We start from the raw sequence: 24,103 nt of genomic DNA, 5'->3' as shown, positions 1-24,103 counted from the left end.
CAGCAAGTATTTATTGAACCTTATGATATGCCAGGTCCTGCTTCAGGCATCAGACATGAACTAAAAATTATAATACTGAATTTGATTTCCTGAGATGAAATAAGACAATGCATATAAAACCCCTGTGAACTTTAAAGCTCTTTTCAAAGAGATTAGAAAGAAGTTTCCATATTCTTCAATATCAGATTTTCTCTTTTGGTAACATTTTTGTAAAGTATGGTACCTAATTTATTATTGATATTTTACTTGGTTGAAAACCACAGGCAGAAAGTTGCACAGGCTCAAAAGTCTGACAGACTTCTTTTAAAACAATCTGGCTGTAATATTTACACAGTTAAGTCATTTAACTTCTTTGGGTCTCTGGTTTTTTATTGTGGAGCTACATAACACAGTAATAGGTACATAAGGACTCTTTACAAATATCTATAAAGCATTTGGCATTGCAATTAGCCCATGGTAAGATCTCAATAATAGTGCTGGCTGTTGTTAATACCCTAAAGTCTAATAAACACAAAATTTTCTCCATGAAATTCAATAAAGCTACAGAATTTTGAAGGAAAAAAAAGTAGCTTATAAACCTTTTTATTTTCCTTGAATTAACCCTTATGCAAAATAAAAAACAAAAAAACAAAACTTACCGTGTTTAAGCATTGTTATCACCTGGCGATTGCTACAAAAAAAGAATTTCAGAACCTTCCCTAGGCTCACTAAGTCAAACTCTGCATTTTATTAAGTTCTCTGATTCACTGAGATACACATTAGCTTTGAAGAACTTTTCATTGAGTAAAGGTATACATAGAAGTTGCTCATGACTGATCAGATTCATGTTCATTCCTGTTCAAGCTTCCAGTTTTGGCATAAAAATTTGCTATCCCATTCAGCTTTTCAGTTTTCTGTAATTAATGTCCAGAAACAAACAAACAAAAACAAACAAAACAAACGAAATGAAAACAAAGAAGAGCAGAGTATAGAATGAATTTCAAGTTGTCATCCATTTCACTTGGTGTTAAGTTCAACCATGACTCTGCATAAAGAATGCTTTATCAAAAGTCTGTTTAGTCCCTGTAAAAATTATCCAAGGAAGGCATTGTTATCTTCATGACATAAGAAATGAAAGTGAGTCTCAGTGAGATTACAAATGCTTTAAAAGGACACAGAGCCCATAGGCGGAAAAGCTGGTTTTGAATCCAGGTTTGTTTTCTCTCCAAGTTATATATTCCATTTTGTTTTCCAGTAAGCCAATGTGCCATTACATCAGTTGCCTTACATTTCTGCTCTGGAGGTAATTGATCAAGGAGGAGGCTTTCCTCCTTTCCAACAGACTGGAAACACAGTAACTCCATCTATCCAAGAGTATTTATCTTGCTACATTAGTTCCCTCCCCTCCATTTTTATTGGGACTTAAAACGGTACACATTTTGCAAATGTGAATTATTGAGCCAACATATGGTTTCAATTGAACAATTCCAATATATCATTGTTTAAAAAAAAAAAAAAAGAAGAAGAAAGAAAAAGAAAACACAAACTAACCCTTGGACTTCTGCAAATGTGTTTTAATAAAAATCTATAAAGTGAAAGTTCCAGAGTTAAGTAAAGGCACATCTATATTTGCTTATTTTTAGCTTTACTGTTGATCATGCCTAACAGCCAGAGCACTTTAGACACAGCTTTCATTCATCCTGCTTTTATGATTTCCTTGAAGTTCGGGGCACTATTTATTTACCAGAATTCAGACTATAGCTTACTGAGTCTGTCTATGGCCTTGTGGTGTCTCCGGAGCGGCCAACTTGTTTCAGAAAGATTGTAAGGATTTAACACACTGCTCCCATTTTACTGAAAGAGAGATTCATATCCTTGGGTAGGTCTTGCCTCGGAAATGTTTTAGATTAGGAATCACTGAATTTCAATTAGACTGTGGTTATCCACACCCGAACCAGTTTGGTAAAACCTGATGTGGCAAGGTGGAGGCAATGGTTAAGTAGGTTATGGGAGAATTCTCTTTCTTCCAGCAGATTTGGCACAAAGTAGAGGAGTCTTTGCATGTGACTATAATGATAACTATTACTGTCCTCGTTGGTGTAAGGCTCACAGTACTTTCATATCCACTTTGCATTTCATCTATGTAATGGATCTTATGAGGTAGATACTATCAATATATTAATATACAGGTGTGGGAAATATAGTTCAGTGAAGTTGTGACTTGCCTTAGTTACAGTTGGTAACTGATGCCACAGGTCATACATGACCTCTTACTTTGCATTTTTTTAAAAGATTTTATTTATTTATTTATTTGAGAGAGAGAGAGAGAGAGCACAAGTTGGGAGAGGGGCAGAAGAAGACAGACAAGCTGACTCCCCACAGGGAAGGGAGCCCATAGTGGGGCTCGACATGGGGCTCTATCCCAGGACCCTGAGATCATGACCTGAGTCCAAGTCAGACACTTAACTGACTGAATCACCCAGGCACCTCCTCACTTTGCATTTTGAGACTTTTCTTAGCTTTTGTGACATGAAACTCTTCTAGTTTTCTTCCTCTTCTATGGCCTTCTCATATTTTCCTCTGGTTGACTGGGGCTGTATCCATTGACGTTCCTTGGGGCACATTCCTTGCCCCTTCTCACTCTATTTTCCCATAGATGTTCACATTCCTTCTCATGTCTTTAAAGACCATCTATGTTGTGATGACTCTAAAATCAAGCAGAAGGGATTTGTCACTTCTGTTCCATGGCAGACAGTTGTGAATTCCCCATGTTCCTTCTCTTTCTCACAGTTTTGAGAATGAAGAAATTCACAATGACAAAGTCATGAGCAGACAAAACTCACCATTGCATCTACTGGTCTGATATCAAATATCTAATAATATTGTGATCAATAATGTGATGAATAACCATAGGCTACAGAAACTGTACTTTTCATGAATTTTGTAAATTTATTCAATTATGTCTTTTTCTACTACATCTCTATTTTTATCATGATTAGTTGTAACACATCTTAGCAGATTCCACTTTATTTTTTTTTTTATTCCACTTCATTTTATATTGAATTACATTTTCTCAGCTTTGAAATTATTCCTGCCTTTAGGTCACTCAGGCTCACACTTCAGTCTCTTCAAACTCGGTATTAATTCCTTGAATAAACAATAAATGAACAGTACTGAGAACAACTGTTGACACATTAAGAACCATGAAAAGCATATAAAAGCATTTGCCTTGTTTTTGTTTACAGATGTTGTTCCCTGTGTTCACAACTATTTGAGCAGTGGTTTTAGTTAAAGGGGTAGTAGTCTTAAACAAGTGTTCCCTGCACACATTTCTTGGGCTGCTGCAATTAAACATGGTTTAATTAGGTCAGCATCAGTTACTTTCCCCATTTGGCTAGTTAACAAATGAGCCACTTGGAAATTTACTTTGGTTGTAGACTTACTTTTATTTATATGTGTGAAGAAATCCTTCTGTGATGAGATATTAAGTTTAAAACTTTCTGATTCTTTGGACTATTGCTTTTTTGTGAACTGGGAACATTTTGGTGAATGCTTGGTACAGTAATATCATCACATAATATATATTCTATAGCTGTAGTGTCATTGCATAAGGAACACACTGATTTGCTGTCTAATTCAATAATAAAATAATCCATACTCCATTGTGTCTGAAAAGCATACCATCTGAAGTCCACTTTGTCTTTCCTTTTTTTGATTTGGTGGGTATTCACTGGTGATAAAAATTACATAGAATATCACATCATGATAATACATGTGACACACAGTACTGCTGAGTAGTAACTATGCACTGTGATTTATAGTGCACTGAGACGTGTGAGATTAGTGCCAGATGTGGTTTCTGTCACAAATGCTCAACCCTGTCACTGCAGAGTAAAAGACAATGTGTAAATGGATGAGTGCAGCTGTGGTCCAATAAGCTTCCTTAGTAACACTGAAACTTGGATTTTACATAATTTTCCCATCTCACAAATATCTTTCTATTGATTTTCAGTCATTCATGAATGTAAAAACCATTCTTAGCTTATAGGCCATGCAAAAACAGGAGGCCAGCTGGATTTGGCCCCAAGTTCATAGTTTAATTCCTGATCTTGACTAATACACTGTCTCTTAACTGAATTATTGTTTACACTTCCTAAACCTGTTATTCTCACATCCTTTTCAGCTCTCTGAATAACATCACTACACAAGATGCTTGAGGTAAAACTTCAATTCTTAAATTCTCCTTTTTTTTTTTTACATACAAATATTGACTATATTTTATCATTTACTTTTATCTGTTTATATGTAAAAGAAATTTCTCAAAAATAGCTTTTTTTTTCTTTTCAATCTGACAACTTTGCCTTTTAATTGAGATGATTGAGACCATTTACATTGTATGAAATTATTGATATAATTGGACATAAACCTACCATTTTGTTATTTATTCTTTAATCTCATTTGCTTTTTGTTTTGCTTTTCTCTTCTAAAAAAACTATTTTAAAATTTTATTTCCACAACTTTTCATTACATCTTTCTAAATATTTGCTTTAGGGTTTTCAATATATATATTTAAATCATAATCCTCTACCTTCAAGGAATACTATACCCCTGCACATTTAGAAAAGGAACCTTAACACATATATTTCCCATTCTTTCTTCTTATCATTTATATTGCTGTTGGCGTGCCTTTTACTCCTACATATGTGACATATTCCAAGATACATTCTTACTGTTTTTCATTTGTCCATTGAAGATCTCTGAAAGCCATTAAAATCAAGAAAAAAATGTATTTTAATATTTACTCTCTTTAGGACTCTTTGGCACTCTTCATTTCTTTGGGTAAATCCAAATATTCCTTTGGTATCTTAATTCTTCTATTTATGAATTTTCTTGACTATTTCTTGTAGTGCAGGTGTGCTGGTAATAAATGGTCTAGCTCTTGATTGTCTGAAAGACATTTCTGCTTGATATAAAATTCTGGCTTGACAAATCTTTTGTGAGTACTTGAAAGATGCTATTTTCGTTTTTGCATGAATGTCTGTGTAGATTTTCTCTGCCCCTATGTAACATATATTTTTTCTAATTGCTGTCAATATTTTTTCTCTCTCTCTTTCTTTTTCAACAGTATAACTCCAATGTATCTAGAGGGGTGTGTGTGTGTGTGTGTGTGCATGCGCACGTGCATGTGTAATTATCCAGCTTATAGTTCTCTGAGCTTCTTGAATCTGTGGGTTATTGACTTTCATTATTTTTGGAAATTCTCAGCCATATCTCTTCATATATTTCTTGTGCCCTCTTTTCTTCAGAGATTCCAGCTATGTCTGTGCTAGACAGCTATCTATAGTTTGGATGCCCCGTTCTGCTCATTTCTCATCCACTCTCTTTCCTTCCTTTCTTTTCCTTCCTTCTTTTTCTCCCCTTATCCCCCCTTCTTCTTCTACTTTGCTGCTTTTATTTACAATGAGAATAAAATTTCAGGTTATCAAAGTTAGCCACAGGATTTCCACACACTCTTTATTTCCCTATTAAATACAATGGTCAAGCATTATTACATACTGTCTTTATTGCTTTAGCTTTTGGAATGCAGGACACTTTCCTCTTTCCAAGTACCCTTTGTCCCAGAATAAGTATGTGTTTGGGGTGAATGAACACAGATTAAATTCTGGACTATGTACTGGAGATTCTGTAGGCTTCTGGCCTTTTCTCTAGCACTTGCTTTTTCATAATTCTTTGGAGAGGGTGGGGGTTTGTGATCTCTAATGCTAGCACACAATGGACATTGTATAAGCAACTGAGTTAGCTCACAAAGAAACAAGCCTCTTCCCAAATGTATTTGGAAGGGTGAGCAAACAAAACGAGCAAGCGGTTATGCAGTTTGTAAACATTATATTTTTCTCAGTGCAAAAATGTAGACATCATACATGAAAATATGTAGCTCACTTTGGCACAACTTGTGTAACAACAATAGCCAATGACATCAATGTTTAATGATATCATGCTCACACAAAATCATCATACACATGGTTTGTGCCAGAAGAACTTAGAAAGTTATCTTTTCCTGTGACTCTAATATACCTACAGTTTTCTGTGATTATCTAAACAACCAACATGTCATAATTCATCTTTTACCTCTAATATATAGTTTTAATCTATTTTGAAAGATTGAATCACTCTTATATTTGTTCCTTAAATGTACCATAAACACACACATTTCATTTCTGTGATTCTAGCACAGAGCCTAGACACTAGCATGTGGTCAGCAAATTCTCATCTGTCCAGAGAATGAATCAATGCCAGACATCTGAGCCTTTCAAGTAGTTTAATTCGGAAGTGGTTTTTCCTCTTTGCACAAAGCTGATTTTACATCTTGGGCCCCTGGATCTGGGGCTTCTCTGGTCTGCATATACTGGAGCTGAATCCTCTATGTATTCTTCCTAGCCATTAAATCCTTCCCAGGGAGAACAGGAAGTCTGGCACTGCTTTTGATGACACATCAATGACGTGATGTCTAGTTTCTATTAAAAATCGAAAAGCAAAATATTTAATGCCAGAAACAAAAAGTGTAGACAATGTCATATGTAAACATTAGTATATTGCTTAATATACAACGCTACTCACCTTGAGGGCTGCTAGGAAGTCCTGGACCAAAGTGGACGGCGGTATGAGAGGCCTAGGCAAAGACAGCTGATCCCTAGTAGCATAGGCACATAGCACAGGCAATCACAGCCTTCTTCTATCCTGGTCTTTTTGAATTCTCTGTTCAGTAGTCCTAGTTAAGTTAGCTAGAACAATGGTAACCATCCTATTAGAGGCAAAGTAGTTTCCTGGTAGAGCGTCTTGCATCTTTTGAGTTCAGAGTTTTAAAGTGAAGTAGATTCTTTGGCACACATGTATAATATGTTCAAATCTGCCACCTGTAGGGAGTATATAGACTCAGGACTTAGCTATATTTGTGCTGTGATTTGAACTAGATTCTAAGGCCGCCTCCATCTAGAAATGAAAATGAGTACATTGTCTAACAAACAACTGAGTATTTACTCCATGCCAGGATCTGCGTGAGGTTCAAGAAGAAACAGATAAACAAGATTTGTTTGCTCTCTCGGAGCACACAATAAAAAGGGAGAGGTAGATATGCAATTTGAAAAAGCAACTCAGTATAAGCAGAGTCCTGATGGGGGATGTACAAGACAGGACACCGAAGAAACCAGGGAAACAGTCTCAGGCATTTACAGGAGATGATGGCTGTCTGATGCCAGCTGTTTGCCATGAGTTATTATTCATTCTTCTTTGGCCTAGGAACCGGAAATGTGTAAAATGAAATAGCATGTGGGCAGGTGTTATGGACTGAATGTTTGTATCCCCCACCCCAATTCATAGGTTGAAATCCCACCTTGCATTGTGATGGTGTTAGGAAGTGAGGCCTTTGGGAGGCCTCTTAGGGCATGAGGGTAGAGCCCTCATTAGTGGGAATAGTGTCCTATAACAGAGACCACACAGAGCTCTCTTGCCTTCTTTCTGCCACATGAGGTCACAGTGAGAAGTCGCCCATATGTGAACCAGGAAGAGTACCCTTACCAGACACCAGATATTTACAATGAGAATAAAATTTCAGGTTATCAAAGTTAGCCACAGGATTTCCACACACTCTTTATTTCCCTATTAAATACAATGGTCAAGCATTATTACATACTGTCTTTATTGCTTTAGCTTTTGGAATGCAGGACACTTTCCTCTTTCCAAGTACCCTTTGTCCCAGAATAAGTATGTTACATGCTGCTTATTAGAGATCATATAGTTCCAGGATAGGTATACTTAAAATGATACAAGCCCAGGGGCGCCTGGGTGGCTCAGTGGGTTAAGCCGCTGCCTTCGGCTCAGGTCATGATCTCAGGGTCCTGGGATCAAGTCCCACATCGGGCTCTCTGCTCAGCAGGGGGCCTGCTTCCCTTCCTCTCTCTGCCTGCCTCTCTGCCTACTTGTAATCTCTCTCTGTCAAATAAATAAATAAAATCTTTAAAAAAAAAAAAAAAGAAGACTCATTGAAAGAGATCATGGCCACTGGAAGCCCAGGTGGTAGTTATTTTTTCTAAAGTTTATTCCAAAAGTTGGCCCTCAACAGTTTGATAAGTGTTCTAGTCTTAGATTTTTACTTTCTTGGGAAGATAGCTACCTTTCCCTTTCTCATGGATTAAAAAACAATAGTAATTGGTGTTTTTAAGAGGGTTTCCTATGTGCCAAGAGCCATGTCAAGCATTGAGCCTACATTATTTCATGAACTCAAAGTAATGACTGTATGAAGAAAGCAGTCTAATCACTCCCTTTTGATAGATGAAAAAAAAAAGAGATTTAGGGAGGTTAGGTAACCTACCCCCGGTTCACATCCTTTAGCAAGTGAGGGAGCCAACAGTAAACACTGGGGCAGTCTGACTTCTAGAGGCTACGCTGGAAACTGAGGAAAATGTTAGATTATAAGTCAAGGCAAAACATTTCAGCTGTGGTGGGAAAACCGAAGAAGTAAATGGTAGCAAGATGTGTCCTTTCAAAATTAAAATACAGTTTAAGTGTTTAAAGATTTTTTGCTGGGAGGCATCACAGGCGACTGATGAATGTGCGCTGTCTCAAGCAGGGTTGGGAAGCACCATGGTGATAGGTTTTAGCCGTCACCCTGCGGTTTCCTGCTGCTGTGATTTTCCACAGATTGCAGTTTTGCGCTCCCTCATCTCTAGCTTCTTGATGCCCAAGCCTTCAGAAGGCCGAGGTTCCCCTCTGTTTCTGCCTTTATTTCCCTGAGGCCTCACCCATCTCTAAATCACCTGATTCTTACCTGTCTCCAGCGCCTGGTTGTGTTAGGACCTTGCTCTGGAAGCTTGTTTCTCCTTATTTCAGTTGTCTCCTGCTTTTCCAAAATCATTTTCATCCCGAGGGGGTGGGTAAAATGTCTGTCTTTTGATGATCTGGTTGATTTTTCATTGGGAGAAACCTGCAAAATTTCTTTTCAAAAACATTTTAAATGGCAGCAAACAGCCTGGGAGGGGTTTAAATGCAACGGAAAAATAAGGGATTCATGAGGAAAGGATTTTCAGGAAATTTGCACAGAAAAAAAATTCAGGCTGTTTAAAATGCTGCGTTGTCTGCCAAAATGACCTTACACATGACTGTTCCTTCCCAGGAGCTCAGGCTCCATTGATTTTGAGTTGACAGGGGTAGGCAAATGCAGAATAATCCAGGCAACAGAGCAGAGCCAGTGGGAGTGGGGCTTCAGCCGCCAGCCGCCCGCCCTTTGCTGAAATTCCCAAGTTGGGAGACCTTGGCAACCGAGTTTCTGTGCTTTGTCTCTGCTAGCCTGTTTTCTCATCTGTAAATTGGGGATAATGGTAATGAGGACCCCATAGTTGTAAAGATTAAATGATATGTATAAAGCTATTCTGAAAGTAATTGGTACACATTAAAAACTGAATACCAGGGCGCCTGGGTGGCTCAGTGGGTTAAGCCGCTGCCTTCGGCTCAGGTCATGATCCCAGGGTCCTGGGATCGAGTCCCGCATCGGGCTCTCTGCTCAGCAGGGAGCCTGCTTCCTCCTCTCTCTCTCTCTGCCTGCCTCTCTGCCTACTCGTGATCTGTCTGTCAAATAAATGAATAAAATCTTAAAAAAAAAATTAAAAAAAAAACTGAATACCAGTGATCTTATTATTAATATATTATTATTTTATAAGTATCTTTTTTTTTCTCCCAAATTGACATTAAAATGGCAACTGTAAAAATATCTGTGTTGATATTGACTCTTTCTTCACGAAAAAGATCCTAGAAGGCTTGAGCCTTCATCAAGCCCAGCCTTCTACCAGACTGGGGGATCCTGCCTCTTTCTCCCACAGGCATCACATTGGGCTCCTTACTGCCACAGAGGAGTAACTCACTCTTTTGGACGATAGCATGTTGCCTTGTTGGAGAACTAGCTCGGGCTCTCCGTCCCTGTTCTAAGTACTGTTTTCTAAGCGTTTCTACCCATTGTTCTCAGTTTGGCTCCCTGGGCCTACCTGAGAGGGTCTGTTCTGTTCTAACAGACCATTTCCATATGATAGGCCCTCAAATAATAAAGATACTGAGCAAGTTACTTAACAGCTCTGGGTCTCAGTTTACTGATAACGTAAAATGGAGATTGTCATTTCACACTCATGGGGATTTCCTGAGGATTAAAAACATATATGTTTGAAAAAAACTCAGCATCTAGTAGGTGCTCAATAAGTTCTAGTGTGCCAAGACCAGTCTGTTTCCCCAGATTCTAAGAGTTTTTGTCTATGTGACTAATGACTCTTGAGGAAGATTGCCTGGCATCAGTTGCTTTCCTGCAGGACACAGATGGGGAGGTTTTGGTCTTCACTGAACATATGACAGCTTCCATGGTTTGGGCCATGCCAGACCCACTGTGTGGACTTTTCTGGGTCCCCTGTGTCCCTGGCCTTCATGACCTGTCAGTGTCTGGTCTCACCTCCGACCTCTATCCTAGGGCTTCCCTGCTTCCCTGGGGCTCAGCCGACTCTGAAACTCACATGGTGCCTACACATGGGCACTTGGGCAGGCCAATGAGACTGCTGATTATAGGCTACAGCTGAGGCCTATAGTCACCAACAGGATGGCTCCTCAAGCTGTGGCTTGTGCTGTAAACGTCTCCACTGCTATCTTGGTTTCCAGCTTCTTCAGGCCAGGAGAGACAATCTGGAGGTGTGGTGGATCCATCCCATGGGACACCCTTTGGGTAACCAGGGCTAGGAGTTATCCTTCCTTTTCAGTCCTTGACAGCCAGTTTTGGAGAGCGTAATTCCAGGCATCTCTGAAGTTGCCTCACAACCGAGCACTCAGCAGTGCTCGTTGGGGACATGCTATAAAAATTGTTCTCCTTCCTTCCCTGCCCTACCCCTCTGTTTCCTTCACTCCCATTTTCCCAGGGATGGTGATCCCATTACTTCTGGGGGGAGTTAGTAAGTAAACTTTTGTCTTCGTTTTTGTATTTTGGGGAACGTTGGCAAAGAAGTAATGTGATTATCATTGCCACTACCCTTCCTCTCATTCAGATCTAATTTGATTATCAGCTCTCTACTCTCCTACTCGGAAAGTCGAGTTTATTTCTCTCCTTCATGAGTCAATGCCTTTGGCCCAGATTATTCTCCTTCTTTATCCCTGCCAAAGAGTTCTTTCTTCTGTTCTCACTCCCTGCTTCCAAACCTCATGTGATCTGATCTACGATAATATGGTGAAAGGACAAGTGGCTTGATGTGTCACTTACTGGACGCAGCATGTGGAGTTTTCACAAGGGTTTTCTGACAAAAAAGAGAGCCTTCACTGGAAACAAGAAGTTGGCAAACCTAAAGGGTGAGAAAAAGTGCCAATATTTTAGGCTTTGCTAGCTATGGCCATATGTTGGCTATTGCCACTATTCAACTCTACATGTCTAATGAAGAAGATACCATAGCAATTATGTAAATGAATGGGCATGGTTGTGTTCCAATAAAACTTTATTTATGAAAACATGTTTGGGGGCAGATTGAACCCGTGGGCTGTAGTTGTAGACCCTTGTTCTAAATGATGGAGTTACAAGAAAAGAAGTAAAGCCAAATTTTGAGAAAATACAGGCTATTTAATATCTCTCAATTTCAATTTCTTCCATTTCAATTCATTTTACTTCAGTAAAAACACATCAGGAGAAGGAAAGTGAACAAACTATTATGGAATGAACCAGAGCCAGGCTAGGTGTTCCCATCTAATGTAACATTTATTGTTCTTAGCAATCCTATTAGAATCTTTATTAGTTTTTTGATGAGATGAGAAAACTGAGAAATGTCTCTTCATCAAAAAGCAGTGTCAAGATTCACAAGTGGGCTACCTCTATCTACCTGAAGACCTATATTCTAATTAAGTCTCTTCTATGTGCAAATTTCTGTACTATTTCTTCATAAAAATTCAGAGATAAGCCATTTCTCTTTTTTTAGTCTAGAACAGGAAAAAATAACGCCTTCTGGGGAGGTGCACACCATCAAAGATAAGTCTTTGCATATTCATAAGTTGGCCAAAGATTTTTTTTTTTTTTTTGCTGCCTATGCTTAAAGACCTCTTCTGAGTCTAGCTTTAGCCTGGGGCTGGCAATTACTTAAATGAAGTCAACCCTTTCTAATCTCTTGGATGGGTGTCTCATTGAGTACTCAAGATGAAGAAAGAATTTCGATCAATAGGAACAAAAAGGCACAGAGCAGCTAGTGGGCCAGAGGTTGGGTAGATACTAGAGAAAAAGAATGCAGAAAACAGTCACAGGTGGGACCAAAGATAGGGAGACTAAGGAAATCTCATTTAAAAAAAAAAAAAAGGCAGCCTAAGACTTATTATTTTCATGTCATTTACTCTCCCTACAGTGTGAGGTCTATGAGGGCAGGGACCCTGTCTGTCCTTGTCAAAATATAGTCCCCTGCATTTAGTTTATCACCTTGCACATTGTATGTGCTCAATAAATATTTGCCAATTGCTTGATCAAATGAATGATTGAAATTAGCTAGGTTCCCTTCCCAGTTACAGCACTTGAGCCCAAATCTTGTTCCAGCCACCTTCAGCAGGAACTGTCTCTTCCATAGAAAGAGCCCTATAATCCACTGGTGCTTCCCACATGCTCCTCCCAGTCTGTGAAGGCTCAAAGCCAGGAGGAAGTGCTCAAACCACCTAGAGTAACCACGAGTCTTGCATCATCCACAGAGCGAGGGAGACTTTCCAAGTTCTTGTTGCTGTGGAAAGATGAGGTCAAACTGTAAGAGGTCAGCGGTGTTCTTAACACTGCCTTTGTGTTGTTTTCATATAAATATTTTTACTGGGACATTTTTTGGCAACCAAGGCTAGCTCCCAGGACTGTGGAGAGAAGGGAAGCTTTGCTCACCACATGCCAATGGTATGCACTTGAGTCAACTTAGGGCCAGTGTGATTTGATATCATGTCCTTTTTCACTTTTGTCTTGATGTTTTCCCACTGACTCAGTGTCTACCCTTTATCCTTTCTTCAAATGGGAAACAGCTGGGCTAAAGTTAAGTTCATGTCCAAATTCCCCACCCCCTCTCCCCTCAACGTCCCCACCTCCTTCCCTGGCCAAGAAAGCAGCAACTGTTTCTGAGACACTAATCCTATTACAGATGTTTTGCTAATTATCAAATAGCTCACTTGGGAAACTTGTTGATGGGCTAGTTATCAGATTTACACATTTAAACACTTTCTGCCTCTCACCTAAAGTTCTGTTTCAGGACTATAATATAATTTAGTTGGAGTAGCTCTGAGAGGGTGGCTCTTTACTGAGGTAGGGGAGTTTCTTTAAGGAAATTCAAGCAATAACCTCTTGATCCTTTCAGTGGGTGTGGAGGATTCATGTCTGTGTCCTTCTCACTCTGCAGTGCCTAATCCCTATTGGTGTTAAGGATGTTGGAGGTGCAAATACATTCAAAACTATATGTTACATTTTTCTCTTTGTCATGGTCGTACTTTGTCCACAATGCATTTGACTTGCTAAAGACTAAACCGAAATACTATCTAGCAATAAGATCTTGTGAAAATAAAAATACCTTACATATTGAAGAGTTTTACATCTTTTTTTTTTTTTCAGGTACTTTCTTAGCCATAAACTTAGTTCATTTTTAGTGCTCAATAGGGTAAGTGAGGTGCATTATTTTTATTTCTGGGTCTTTCCTCTCCTTCAGTATCTATATTCAATAGAAACCCAAGCCATCGATTCTACCTCTGTAGTGGTTCCCAAGTCAGTGCTTCATATGATCCTACAGTGTTATCAGCTTAACACAGACTGTCATTTTTCTCTCCTATAGACCATTGCAATTGTATCCAAACTGGTTGCCTTAAATTCTGATTCTCCTGTTCACAATATTGTCATGATTTTGGCAAAGTATGGATTTGATCTTGCCACTCTTCTTCTGGCATACCAGTAAGTCCCCACTGTCTCCTGGGGCAAGTCCAAATCCATTGGTGTGATGCATAAGATCCCTCCTCAGGCCCTTGCCCACCTCTGCTTACTTTCCAAACAAGTTGTGATATTTGAGACATCTCATGCTCCTTCATTTCTCTGTGCCTTAGTGGACTACAGCAAAGAAAGTGTTAACCCATTTTTGGCATTCTCACTTCCTTTCCAGAAGGCCTGTTTAGGAAAAAGTTGGAGCTCTTGGGGAATCCTTTATATTTTTAGAAAGTAGGTTATATCAGAACATTTTCTGATCTTTAATTAAATTAATTTTCCTTTTTTGTTTCTGTACATAGTAAGTGTAAAAATAAATACTTGTGGAGTGAATGAGTTCTTAGGTTTCTCTCTGGCCAGGAGTTTCATTGCCAAACACCATGTTCTCTCTGGAATGATCACCTCCTCATGCTAGCATACATAGCATCTTCCTTCTGTGAGCTGCCTTAGCTCTTTGACTTTGGAAACAGTTGGCTCTGGGGTGTAATTAGATACATTTGAACACAAATGTGAGTCTTTAATAGCCCCTGAGTCCCTAAGGCAGGACAGCCCCTTATTTCTCTTTGATCTGTTACAAGGCCTATTGCAGTAGTCATCATTCGTAGCTACTCAGCAGCCATGGTAAGGTAGTCTCTAAGATGAGAATACGGGGTGCCTGGGTGGCTCAGTTGGTTAAGCAACTGCCTTAGGCTCAGGTTATGATCCTGGAATCCCAGGATTGAGTATTACATTGGGCTCTCAGATTGGCAGGGAGTCTGCTTCTCCCTCTGACCTTCTTCCATCTCAAGTTCTCTCTCTCTTTCTCTCTCAAATAAATAAATAAATAAATAAAATCTTTAAAAAAAAATGAGAATACCAAGGCAAAAGAGGGAGGCTTATAATGGTATTGGGGTTATATACATGTAAACTGTACAAACAGAATTATAATCTCAAGAATACAGGATGAGGCAGTCCCTGCATTGGTGAGATATATTATATTTAGTTCTAGCCACTGTCTTCTCAGAGGAAAGAGATGAGGTTGGAGATTGACTGGGAAGCATGTTATGCCAAGACTCTGGAGGTACTGGCTCAGGGAAGAGAGGGATTAGAGCTGGCATGATAGCTCCCTAAGAATTCTTGAAGGCTGCCCTGAAACAGCAGGATTAAGCTTACTGGATGTGTCTACATGGAGTAAAACTGAGATTGGTGGGTGGAAAATACAGGCAAGTGTGGAGATGGGATCCATCTTCAGCATGCTCAGACCAGAGCCTGCTCATCTCTTATGGGTATGTTTCTAAAATCACAAAATCCCCAAACTGGAATACATTGACCAGGCTCAAGGATGTACATCAGTTACACAGGATTTCTTTTTGGATGAGATATAGGGTCACGTACGGCTGCACAGGGACAAATGTTCGGTGCCTATCTCCTGCTTGGAAATCTTCCCCCAAATAATAAATTTGGGAGAGGAAGCAGAGTATTTAGCAAACAAGTTGATATAATCACTTAAAATCTAGACTCTAAGACTTGGGCCTTCAATCCCAGAAGATCCATAGTACCATCCTGTGAAGCCTCTGAACTATTTTAGTAACTAGAGCATCAAATATATTCAAGGTGTGAAAACCATTTGATTGATTCCCTCCATCATTATTGATTTCTAACAGAGGTAACAGTGGTAGTTCACTCTTGAAGTTATGGAAAGAACCTGAGCCTCACTGATTTGCTAGTAGATATAGGGCTGAATTTATTACAACCTTCTATTGAGAGTTAGAGTTCAGCTGAATAAAAAGGATGTCTTTCTAGAAGCTGCAGTTGTCAGAAGATATGTCCTGCCTTGATACAAGGCAAGCTTTCTTGAGGACTTGAAGCATGAACTAAAGCAACAGTCTTCTGACTGTTTCTGACACTAGAAAGAGCAGAATAGTTAAATGCATAAGATTTCCAGGGTTTCAGTTCTACCTATGTTAGTCAACCACTTCTGAGCCCCAAACACAACCATCAGGAAGCCATAGCCCAAACTCTTGCCATTTTCCATCTTTGTTCTCATCCACTTTTCTTTAATCATTCCTCATATCTAATCCCTTCTGACTTCTCTCCTGCCAGCAATGCATTTTACTGTTAATTCTCCAAAAGCCATCCCTATATTACCCCGAAGACTTGATGTTTTGTCCTGTGACTCTGACTCTCACATTGCTTCTCCTAAACCCAGCTATGTTGCCTCTGAGTGACTAAAATAAGCACAGCTCCTGGTTTCCTTGAACTGGGACCTTCTCTTCTGAGATCTCCTTCCCCTGGTCCTCCTTTTTCAGGTTGCCTTTAACTCCCATGAACACACATTTCTAATGCAAAGTCAGCTGGTTCTCTATGTTGTAGAGACATGCACCTATGAAGGAAGTCAGATGCTCTGTCCTTTTACCCAACCACTGAGTTCCTCCATCTGGCCCTAATTCTATGGTTTCCAAGTACAGAAAAGAGCTGTTGCTAAAAAAGCAATACAATTAGGTATGCTTCTGTCCCTCAACATCTGTATTTCCCTCACTGAACCATGTTGTGTACCACATAGCCTAATTAAGGCACTTTTATACACAGTAACATATTAGATTTAATATTTTTTCAAGGGAAAAGTGAAACTGAGCAATAAAGGAAAATGAGCTGTTTCAATAAAAAGCATCTGAGCTATTTTTCAACTTTACTAATTTAGGCTCACTAGTTGGTAAAACAATTGTATTCTTAAATTTTCTTCACTAACTTGCCTTTCAAGCCCACACTGATGGCATAACATAATGACTGTCTGGATATAATTTTTTTTAAACTTTCCATTTTTTAAAACTCATTTCATATGACATCCTGGATTGCTCATGCATCCTTGACTCTCAGAAAGCTGGTCTTAGATATGTCAGTGCAATTAACAGAAATATTCCAGCTCCAAAATGTTTTTAAGGATACTTTTTCATAATTAAATATGAACTGCTAGAGCATTTAAAAAAATTCTCTAGCACAGTGGATCATAGTGGAAGGGAGGAAAAACTGAAGGGGAAGAGATCAGAGAGGGAGTCAAACCATGAGAGACACTTAACTCTGGGAAACAAACTGAGGGTTATGGAAAGGGTGGTGAGTGGAGGGTTGGGGTAACTGAGTGATGGACATTAAGGAGGGCACATGATGTGATGAGAATTGGTGTTATACAAAATTCATGTATCATTGAACACTACATCAAAAACTAATATTGTAATATATGTTGGCTAATTGAATTAAAATTAGAAAAATAATTCAAGATTCTATTAAATATAAAAATAAAAAATCCTTTAAAAATTGTATTTCCCTTTGGATAGTAACCAGTACAACCACAAACAAATCACCTGGAACCCAGAGCATGAGAGTGAAACTGAAATGTAAATACAGAAATGAAGAATGGTACCATGCACCAACAATGGGACCACAGCCTGTGTGTTTCTGTGCACTCCACCCAAGACAGACCTTCGGATAGAAGAAGAGAGTAAACAGGCTTGAACAACCCTCTGGTTTCTTTCATTCAACTGACATTGCTTAGATCAGTTGTTCTTAATGTTTTGGGGGTCACAGACTTCATTGAGAACATGATGGTGCTCCAGTACCCTCCTCAGAAAAAGATTCCTTCCCTCATGAATAATTTTGATAATGTAAAGATCAAACAAGAGCCTCAGGCAAGGAGGCTAGGGGGTTAGGAACTCAGTGTAAACCTGAGGTCTAATTTGAGCTCAGAATTCAGCTAGCACTACTTTTCATATGAATTTCCATCTCTGGTTCCTGAGTTTCAGACATAGAGTTTAACAACCTGCTAAACATTCCTGCTGAATATTCATTCATATGTGTCATCAGTATTTCAGATTTGATCTACCTAAAATTCAACACCCAAGCTCAAAATCTGAGTCATTTTGATGTCGTCTTCTGTGTTCTTCTCAGTAGTCAGTCAACATGTTCCCCTTCTTCCCAGGATCACTTACAGCTGCTCCCCCACTGTTGCTCTTTTTGCTAGCTAGGCAGGACCTTATCACCTTTAATGTGGTTTGGCAGGATATTTCCAGCTGTTCTTCTTGCCTTCATCAATAAGGCACACTTCAATTTGTTTCTTTTTTTTTAACCCTTTGACTCAAAAGCATTTAATTTTCTTTACTATCTCATAGATTATATCCAAAATTATTAGCATGAATTCAAGACTGACCAGCAAAATTTTGATTTCTCTTTTGATTAAAATGTTTCTGCCTCCCTGGTGACTTCATGTCTGCTTGCATATGTATATATACATACATAGCTTTATATATAGCAGTATTGAAGTCAATTTACATATCATAAAATTCAATCATTTTAAATGTGCAATTCAACAATTTTTAGTAAATTTTAGAGTTGTGCAAACATGCTAACAATCCAGTTCTGTATTTATTGTAAATTATTGCTTCTTGTGTCAGACATCCTAGTCAGCATGTTATTTTTATAATTATAACCATTCTGAAGGTAATAATTATTTCTAGTTTATGAATGAAGAACTGAAGACTTAGTGATAATAAGCAATTGTCTGAAGTTACACAACCATTACGAAGTTATGTGAAGATTGGAATCCAGATCTGTCTGATTGAAAATACCATATTTTTAGAATATATGACATAATGCTTCTCAAATAAGAAAAAAAATCCTACTTTAAGATTATAACTTACTAAGTAAAATTTGGATAAGTTTTATCCATGGTTGTATCTAAACTCCTAGTCCACATAGAAACAAGCAGTGGATGACTTTTGAATTTATACCCGTGTTTCTTAGTGGGGTTATTTTAGGATTATTCTTCTGTTATTTTGCTCAAATGATTGATTGAGGTGTTGGAATCATTGCTTCACTATGGCTGGGGGTAGGATAGGGTAAGGGCTTGTTCATCAACTTTTACATGAGGAAGATGAATAGGGTCAATAACTATGCCACCCTTGAACTAATAATCCCTCGGGGCTTTAGTTTTCTGATCTAAAACGTGGGTTAGCAATACTCTCGTACTCATCTTGGAAAATGGTTATCGTGAGAAAATTGTGAAGTGGAGGTAGGAAAAAATAAATAATAAGGAAGAAAGGAAGAAAGGGAGCTGCCTCTTTCTCTCTTGCTCATGTCTCAATGGCATATCTATCCCTTTCCCTCCTTGGCAAAAGTAAAGAATAGAGACTTTTAGTTCTCTTGATTATCCTGACCTGCTAGGATCTTCTGGTTAATAGGGATCTAGCACAGTCATGGTTGATTAAAGCACTGTCTGGGCTGCCTTTCACTTCATTTTCGAAACAAACTCTGCTGGAAATATGATGGAAGGAAAGAGGGAAGATGTAAACAAAGAAAAGGAAAAGAAGGTAAGGGAAGACACTGCCGACAATTTGATGACAGGGAAGGAAGAAAAGAATGGTCAGGAAGGAAGAGTAATTGAAAGAGAAAAGATAAAGAAAAAGGGACGAAAAGAAAGTAAAGAAAGAAACAGGAAAGAGAAGAGAGACGGGAATGATGAAGAGCAATACAACAAAATGTGGAAACGTTTGAAAGGCAGAGAAGAGACACTGAGCTCCAACGATTTCAGCCAGCTCGTGCATTTTGAAGCAATAGTTTCTGAATCTATGCTTCAACCACGAGTCTTGAAATGCAGTTTGAAGTGGAAACAGCCTCCACCCTGACATGTCTCCAAATATTTTTCTGCTGAAAAAGCTGCCTAATGCATGGGATCCTTTTGTATCCCAGTTTGTGTTCAAAAGCAAACCTGCGAGTCTTGTTCTTTCATTTCCACAAGGAGCGAAGGATTCTTCGCTTGTTAGCGAAGACAAGGAAATGCTCAGTGCACAAACACACACTGGCCAGGGGAGCGGAATTTGGGTTTTTACTTTGCTGCAGAAGGACTGGCTTGTTTCACATCTTTCCTGCTTCTGCTTCAGTGTCATTTCACATGATGACAAGGATTCTATCTCACTCAGTGAAGGTGGCCCTCATTAAGTGAGCCCTCAGAAGACTGGGAAAGCAGAATAAAGATGTCCTTGGCCTGTTTGGGGGACTCAGGAAGATGCTGCACTTACATCAAAATGTAAAAGTCCAATCCTCAAGATAATTCATGAATCACACAATCCTTCTAGATCTTGGAAATGGTTTGTATAATCTATTTATTTGAAAAAATGAACTTAGCCATTTCTGTCCAACTGCTGTGTTTTTCAAGACAGTGATTTGCTATCTGTTTTAGATTGAGGCAAAATGATAAAACACATACATAGCTCAGAGAGAAGGTTGTTTACAATGTTGACATTTCTACCATATCCTTCATCGTGTGCTGGAGACACTGATTGGGTCATTCATATTTGTCAGAGCTTAATTGTTTGTTAGATGAAGTTAAAGCCAACCACAGAAAATATTTATTTAACTATGATTCTACTCAGTCCATTATTAACTAGAAATTCCTAGCATTTTAGAGCACTTAAGAGAGAATCATGGGAGCATATACTTTTTATGGACTGAAAGTTTGTGTCTCTTCCCCCTACTCAAATTTATATCTTGAAGCTCTAACCCCAGTGTGGTTGTATTTGGAAATAAGACCCATACAGTAATAATTAAAGTTAAATGAAGTCAAAAGATTGGGGTCTTGATCCTATAGAATCAGCGTCCTTATATGAAGACACATCAGAGAACGATCTTGCTATCCCCTCCAACCTCCCTCTTTCTCTTTCTCCATGCACTGAAGAAATCTCATGTGAGGGTGTAGCAAGAAGGTGGTCCAGCTGCAAGCCAGAGAAACCTCACTAGGAACTGAGTGGGTTGGCACCTTGATCTTGGGCTTCCCAGCTTCTAAAACTGTGAGAAATAATTTTCTATTGTTTCAGACACCCGGTCTGTGGTATTTTGAAATGGAAGCTTGAGTAGACTAATACACTCTTTACTTTTTGCAAGGAGGAAATGGGATGCAGATGCAATCAAGACATGACCAAGTAAGAAGGATGTCCCCTTCCTAGTAGTCATTATTTCTGAAACCAACACTTTGAACCTCTTAAAATATCTGGGGTTAAGTAAATATTCCCAGAACATTCTGACACTGATTTCACAGAAATATGCAAACATATAAAATGAAATGCCCCAGATACCACATTTTTCTTCAAAGACATTGGTGGCTTCACAATGAATGATTGCCTTCAGAGCAGAAAAGAAAATCCTATGGAAAGGGAAGTTTCACATTCTCTTTAGCAGATAGATTCAATGTACCCATTCACAGAAACTCCAATACTCAGATGACTGTGATATCTGGTGAGCGTTTCAGACTTGGGCCAAAGTTTTCAGAGGAATTTTTAGACATTAAGCTCTAGGACACTTCAACTGACCTTCCCTTTTAGAAATTTACGACCTAAGCCTGGTGGGCCTGCATCTGCTTTGGGGATATGGCTTCCACCGAGGCCTTCCCTTCAACCCACCCACTTTTCTCTCTGGTTCCTTCTCGGCTCACATCCTTATCCCCCATTGTCCTAAACATACTAAGTGATCTCCAAGTCCCTGAAGGCTCTAGACTCCCTCTGTACTTCTTAATCTCTCTGTGATTCCCCACTGGGCTAATCCTATTATCTATTTTAATTGAATCTCTTCAATTCACAGTGAGAATTTACTACTGGACAGATATATTCTCAATGCTTCAAAGAAGTCAACTCATGTAGCCCTTATGATATTCTAAATATTCTTATTTCAAAGATTAGTATGGCAGAGGTTAAAAATAAGTTGTCTGCTTACTGTCTCTGGTGTGTAATGCTGGGATTTGAACCCATATAGATGGGCTTCAATCTGTGCCCTTAAAGGCATGTAGTAGTTCTCTACCAAATCACCCACAGATGTCACTTTCTCTGAGAAGAACTCTCTCTAAGGCTAGACTTACTGTTTTGTTTTGTTTTTCTCATGTGTTGCGATAGCCTCTTGTGTTCAATGTCCTTGTACTTGTCACTATGATGTCATCACTGATGACTTGATTTCTTTCCAATAATTATACGGTGAGCTTCTTGAGAAAAGGTGGTTTTTCTTCTTTATCTTTTCCCCCCAACCTAGTAGGCCCTCCATAAATGTTGCAACAATGAATGAAGTCGCTGTATCTACAGCAACTTCTGCTTATCTATATCAGTTGGTTTATGGTAAAAACTGTTAGGGGACTCTTGGTTTGGAAGTTCAACACTGTTTCTACAATTATCTTATTTTGTTCCTTGGCATTTGGCACCATGCAGATGAAGTTGTATATAATCATCAAGTATTTATTAGGAATTGATTATTTGCCAGAGACCATTCCAGGCACTGGGAACTGATGGATATCTGTGAGCAAGATAGCCGAAGATCGCTGCCCTTAAGAACTTCATGTTCTACTTATAAGTCACAGGTTGAGTTCTCTGGAAAGCACTGTCTGATAGAGAGTTTAGAGGCCAACACATTTATTATGAGGTGTTCTTGGTATCAAAATCTGTGGAAGGAAAAGAAAAAACAAATAAAACAAAACAAAAAAACCAAGGATTAGAAGGAGGGAAAAAGGAAGCTGCAATATCACCATGTCATTTTCTAAGGGACAGTCTTGACCACCCCATGGAGCATTTAGAGCTAAAACGGCCCATCAGGACTGTCCCTACTGAAATAAATGGCTTTATCCCTCACCTGATGAGTCATTGTATCTGAGCTCTCCCAGGAAAGGAATGACTTTGGGCAGGCTGGCTCCCTGCAGCTGAAACAATCCCTAAAAGGGGAAAAGATTGAAGGATCTCTGATGAGCAGGAGGGGTATCTGATAGCACCTTTCGTATCTATGGGATCTTATGTTACATGCTGCTTATTAGAGATCATATAGTTCCAGGATAGGTATACTTAAAATGATACAAGCCCAAATCCCAAATCCATGAGTTTTTGGTTTATTTTTTGGTTGATTATTAAAAACAAACTATTATAAAAATTAAAAAGTTGATCAAACTTATATACTTTGGGAAACAAGAGAACATTAGAATGCTAATTATTATATAAGGGACTGCAAATAGTATAGAAATATGATGATTCAGATTTCATAAAATTTTATTATTTTTAGCAGATGTTTAAAAAAATAAATGGATGTTTTAAATCCTTTTTATAAAAGTGGCTTGGAAAATACATGTGTACATGCTTATGTACATACACAAAAGAGAATGCTTAATGATTTAGTGCTTATAACCTTATGGACTTCAAAAAAATCAATTCACTAAGAAGAAAAGATGTCTGTGAAATTCCTGAACCAAACTTTGGTCTAGAACAATTGGTCACTGCACAATTTGGGTCTACTCTAATGTTTGGAGATGTGTAAATTAATGAAGATGTTGAGACCCATCAAAGAGAGACCTCTTCTTGCCACCTCTCTAATATGCTTCTGGGTTGCTCCTTAAGTTTGGCATTTGGCTAATTCTAGACACATATTTTTGGACACTTCTACTGTCTCTACTTTCCCTTCTTGAATCCCTATGATTCTAGGAAATAATTCCAGCTGTTGCCTGTGCAGCATAATGGATGCTTTTTACCCTAAATTTCAGAAGCTTCTCCACCTCCAACTTTGAGGGCTAGACCAGAATATAAGGGCATGCTCGCAGTCTTCATCAATAACATTTAGCTGTCTTCCAGGCCCTGTCAAGGTGATCAAGAGATATAGAAGTCGAATATCATTCTAGTTAACTACCAGGTACTTTCATTAAACATATCTGGTTAGAATTCCAAATGTATTCCTTCTTAACTGTTGGATCTTGGAAGAGTGACTTGACCTCTCTGAATTGGTCTCTTCTCTGTAATATGGGAAAAAATAGTAGCCACTAAAAGAACTCATTTAGTGGTGCATATAAAGTGCCTAATGTGGTGTGTCATGAATAATAAACACTTAATAAATTATCTCATTTAAAATCATTTACATTGTTATTATTTGTTAACACCACAGCATGAAGGAGTTGTAGTTGATGTAAATAAAATGGTAAGCCACACAACAAGGGTCCACAGGAGGACAGTATATTAAGAGAAAACCTGTAGCTAGTATGGTATATAAAATACAGGGAATCAAGGTGAAAAAAATATGCCAGTGTATCTCCAGTTTCTTCATGGGAGGGGCACAGTAGTTTCTAGGCACGGTCCTTTTGTCCCTGGAGAGAAGGAT

The 24,103-nt window shown here is 38.7% G+C and overlaps 1 protein-coding gene across 3 annotated transcripts; it reads right to left on the bottom strand.

Annotated features, from left to right (window-relative positions):
* Positions 1-2,326: 2,326 nt before the first annotated feature.
* LOC309840547 (uncharacterized protein) lies at positions 2,327-21,969 on the bottom strand. 3 transcript variants are annotated; one of them, XR_014298659.1, is made up of 5 exons: positions 21,701-21,967; positions 11,261-11,339; positions 8,804-8,970; positions 6,598-6,761; positions 6,291-6,494 (listed from the first exon to the last, which is right to left on the bottom strand). XR_014298659.1 is itself a non-coding variant. In XM_082682714.1 (4 exons), the coding sequence occupies exons 1-4, from the start codon at positions 21,767-21,769 to the stop codon at positions 2,660-2,662; spliced, it is 342 nt and encodes a 113-aa protein (XP_082538840.1). In that variant the 5' UTR covers positions 21,770-21,969; the 3' UTR covers positions 2,327-2,659. The 3 variants fall into 3 exon arrangements, 2 of the variants coding, with proteins under 2 accessions (XP_082538840.1, XP_082538839.1); XM_082682714.1 differs by lacking the exons at positions 6,291-6,494; positions 6,598-6,761 and adding an exon at positions 2,327-2,686 and having other exon boundaries at positions 21,701-21,969; XM_082682713.1 differs by lacking the exon at positions 6,598-6,761.
* Positions 21,970-24,103: the final 2,134 nt, after the last annotated feature.

Source organism: Mustela nivalis, assembly GCF_964662115.1.
Source record: "Mustela nivalis genome assembly, chromosome: 9".
NCBI lineage: Eukaryota > Metazoa > Chordata > Mammalia > Carnivora > Mustelidae > Mustela > Mustela nivalis.
The sequence above is the reverse complement of the archived record's forward strand: the minus strand, read 5'-3'. Positions and strand labels throughout refer to the sequence as shown.

Coding starts and splice junctions, on each gene's coding strand:
- LOC309840547 (XM_082682713.1), bottom strand. CDS start 21,769: ATGCCTTTAAGGGCACAGATTGAAGCCCATCTATATGGGTTCAAATCC. Junction 8,971..11,260: donor AACTCCACATGCTGCGTCCA/GTAAGTGACACA, acceptor GTTTTTGAAAAG/AAATTTTGCAGGTTTCTCCC. Junction 6,495..8,803: donor CAACCAGGCGCTGGAGACAG/GTAAGAATCAGG, acceptor GATTTTTAATAG/AAACTAGACATCACGTCATT.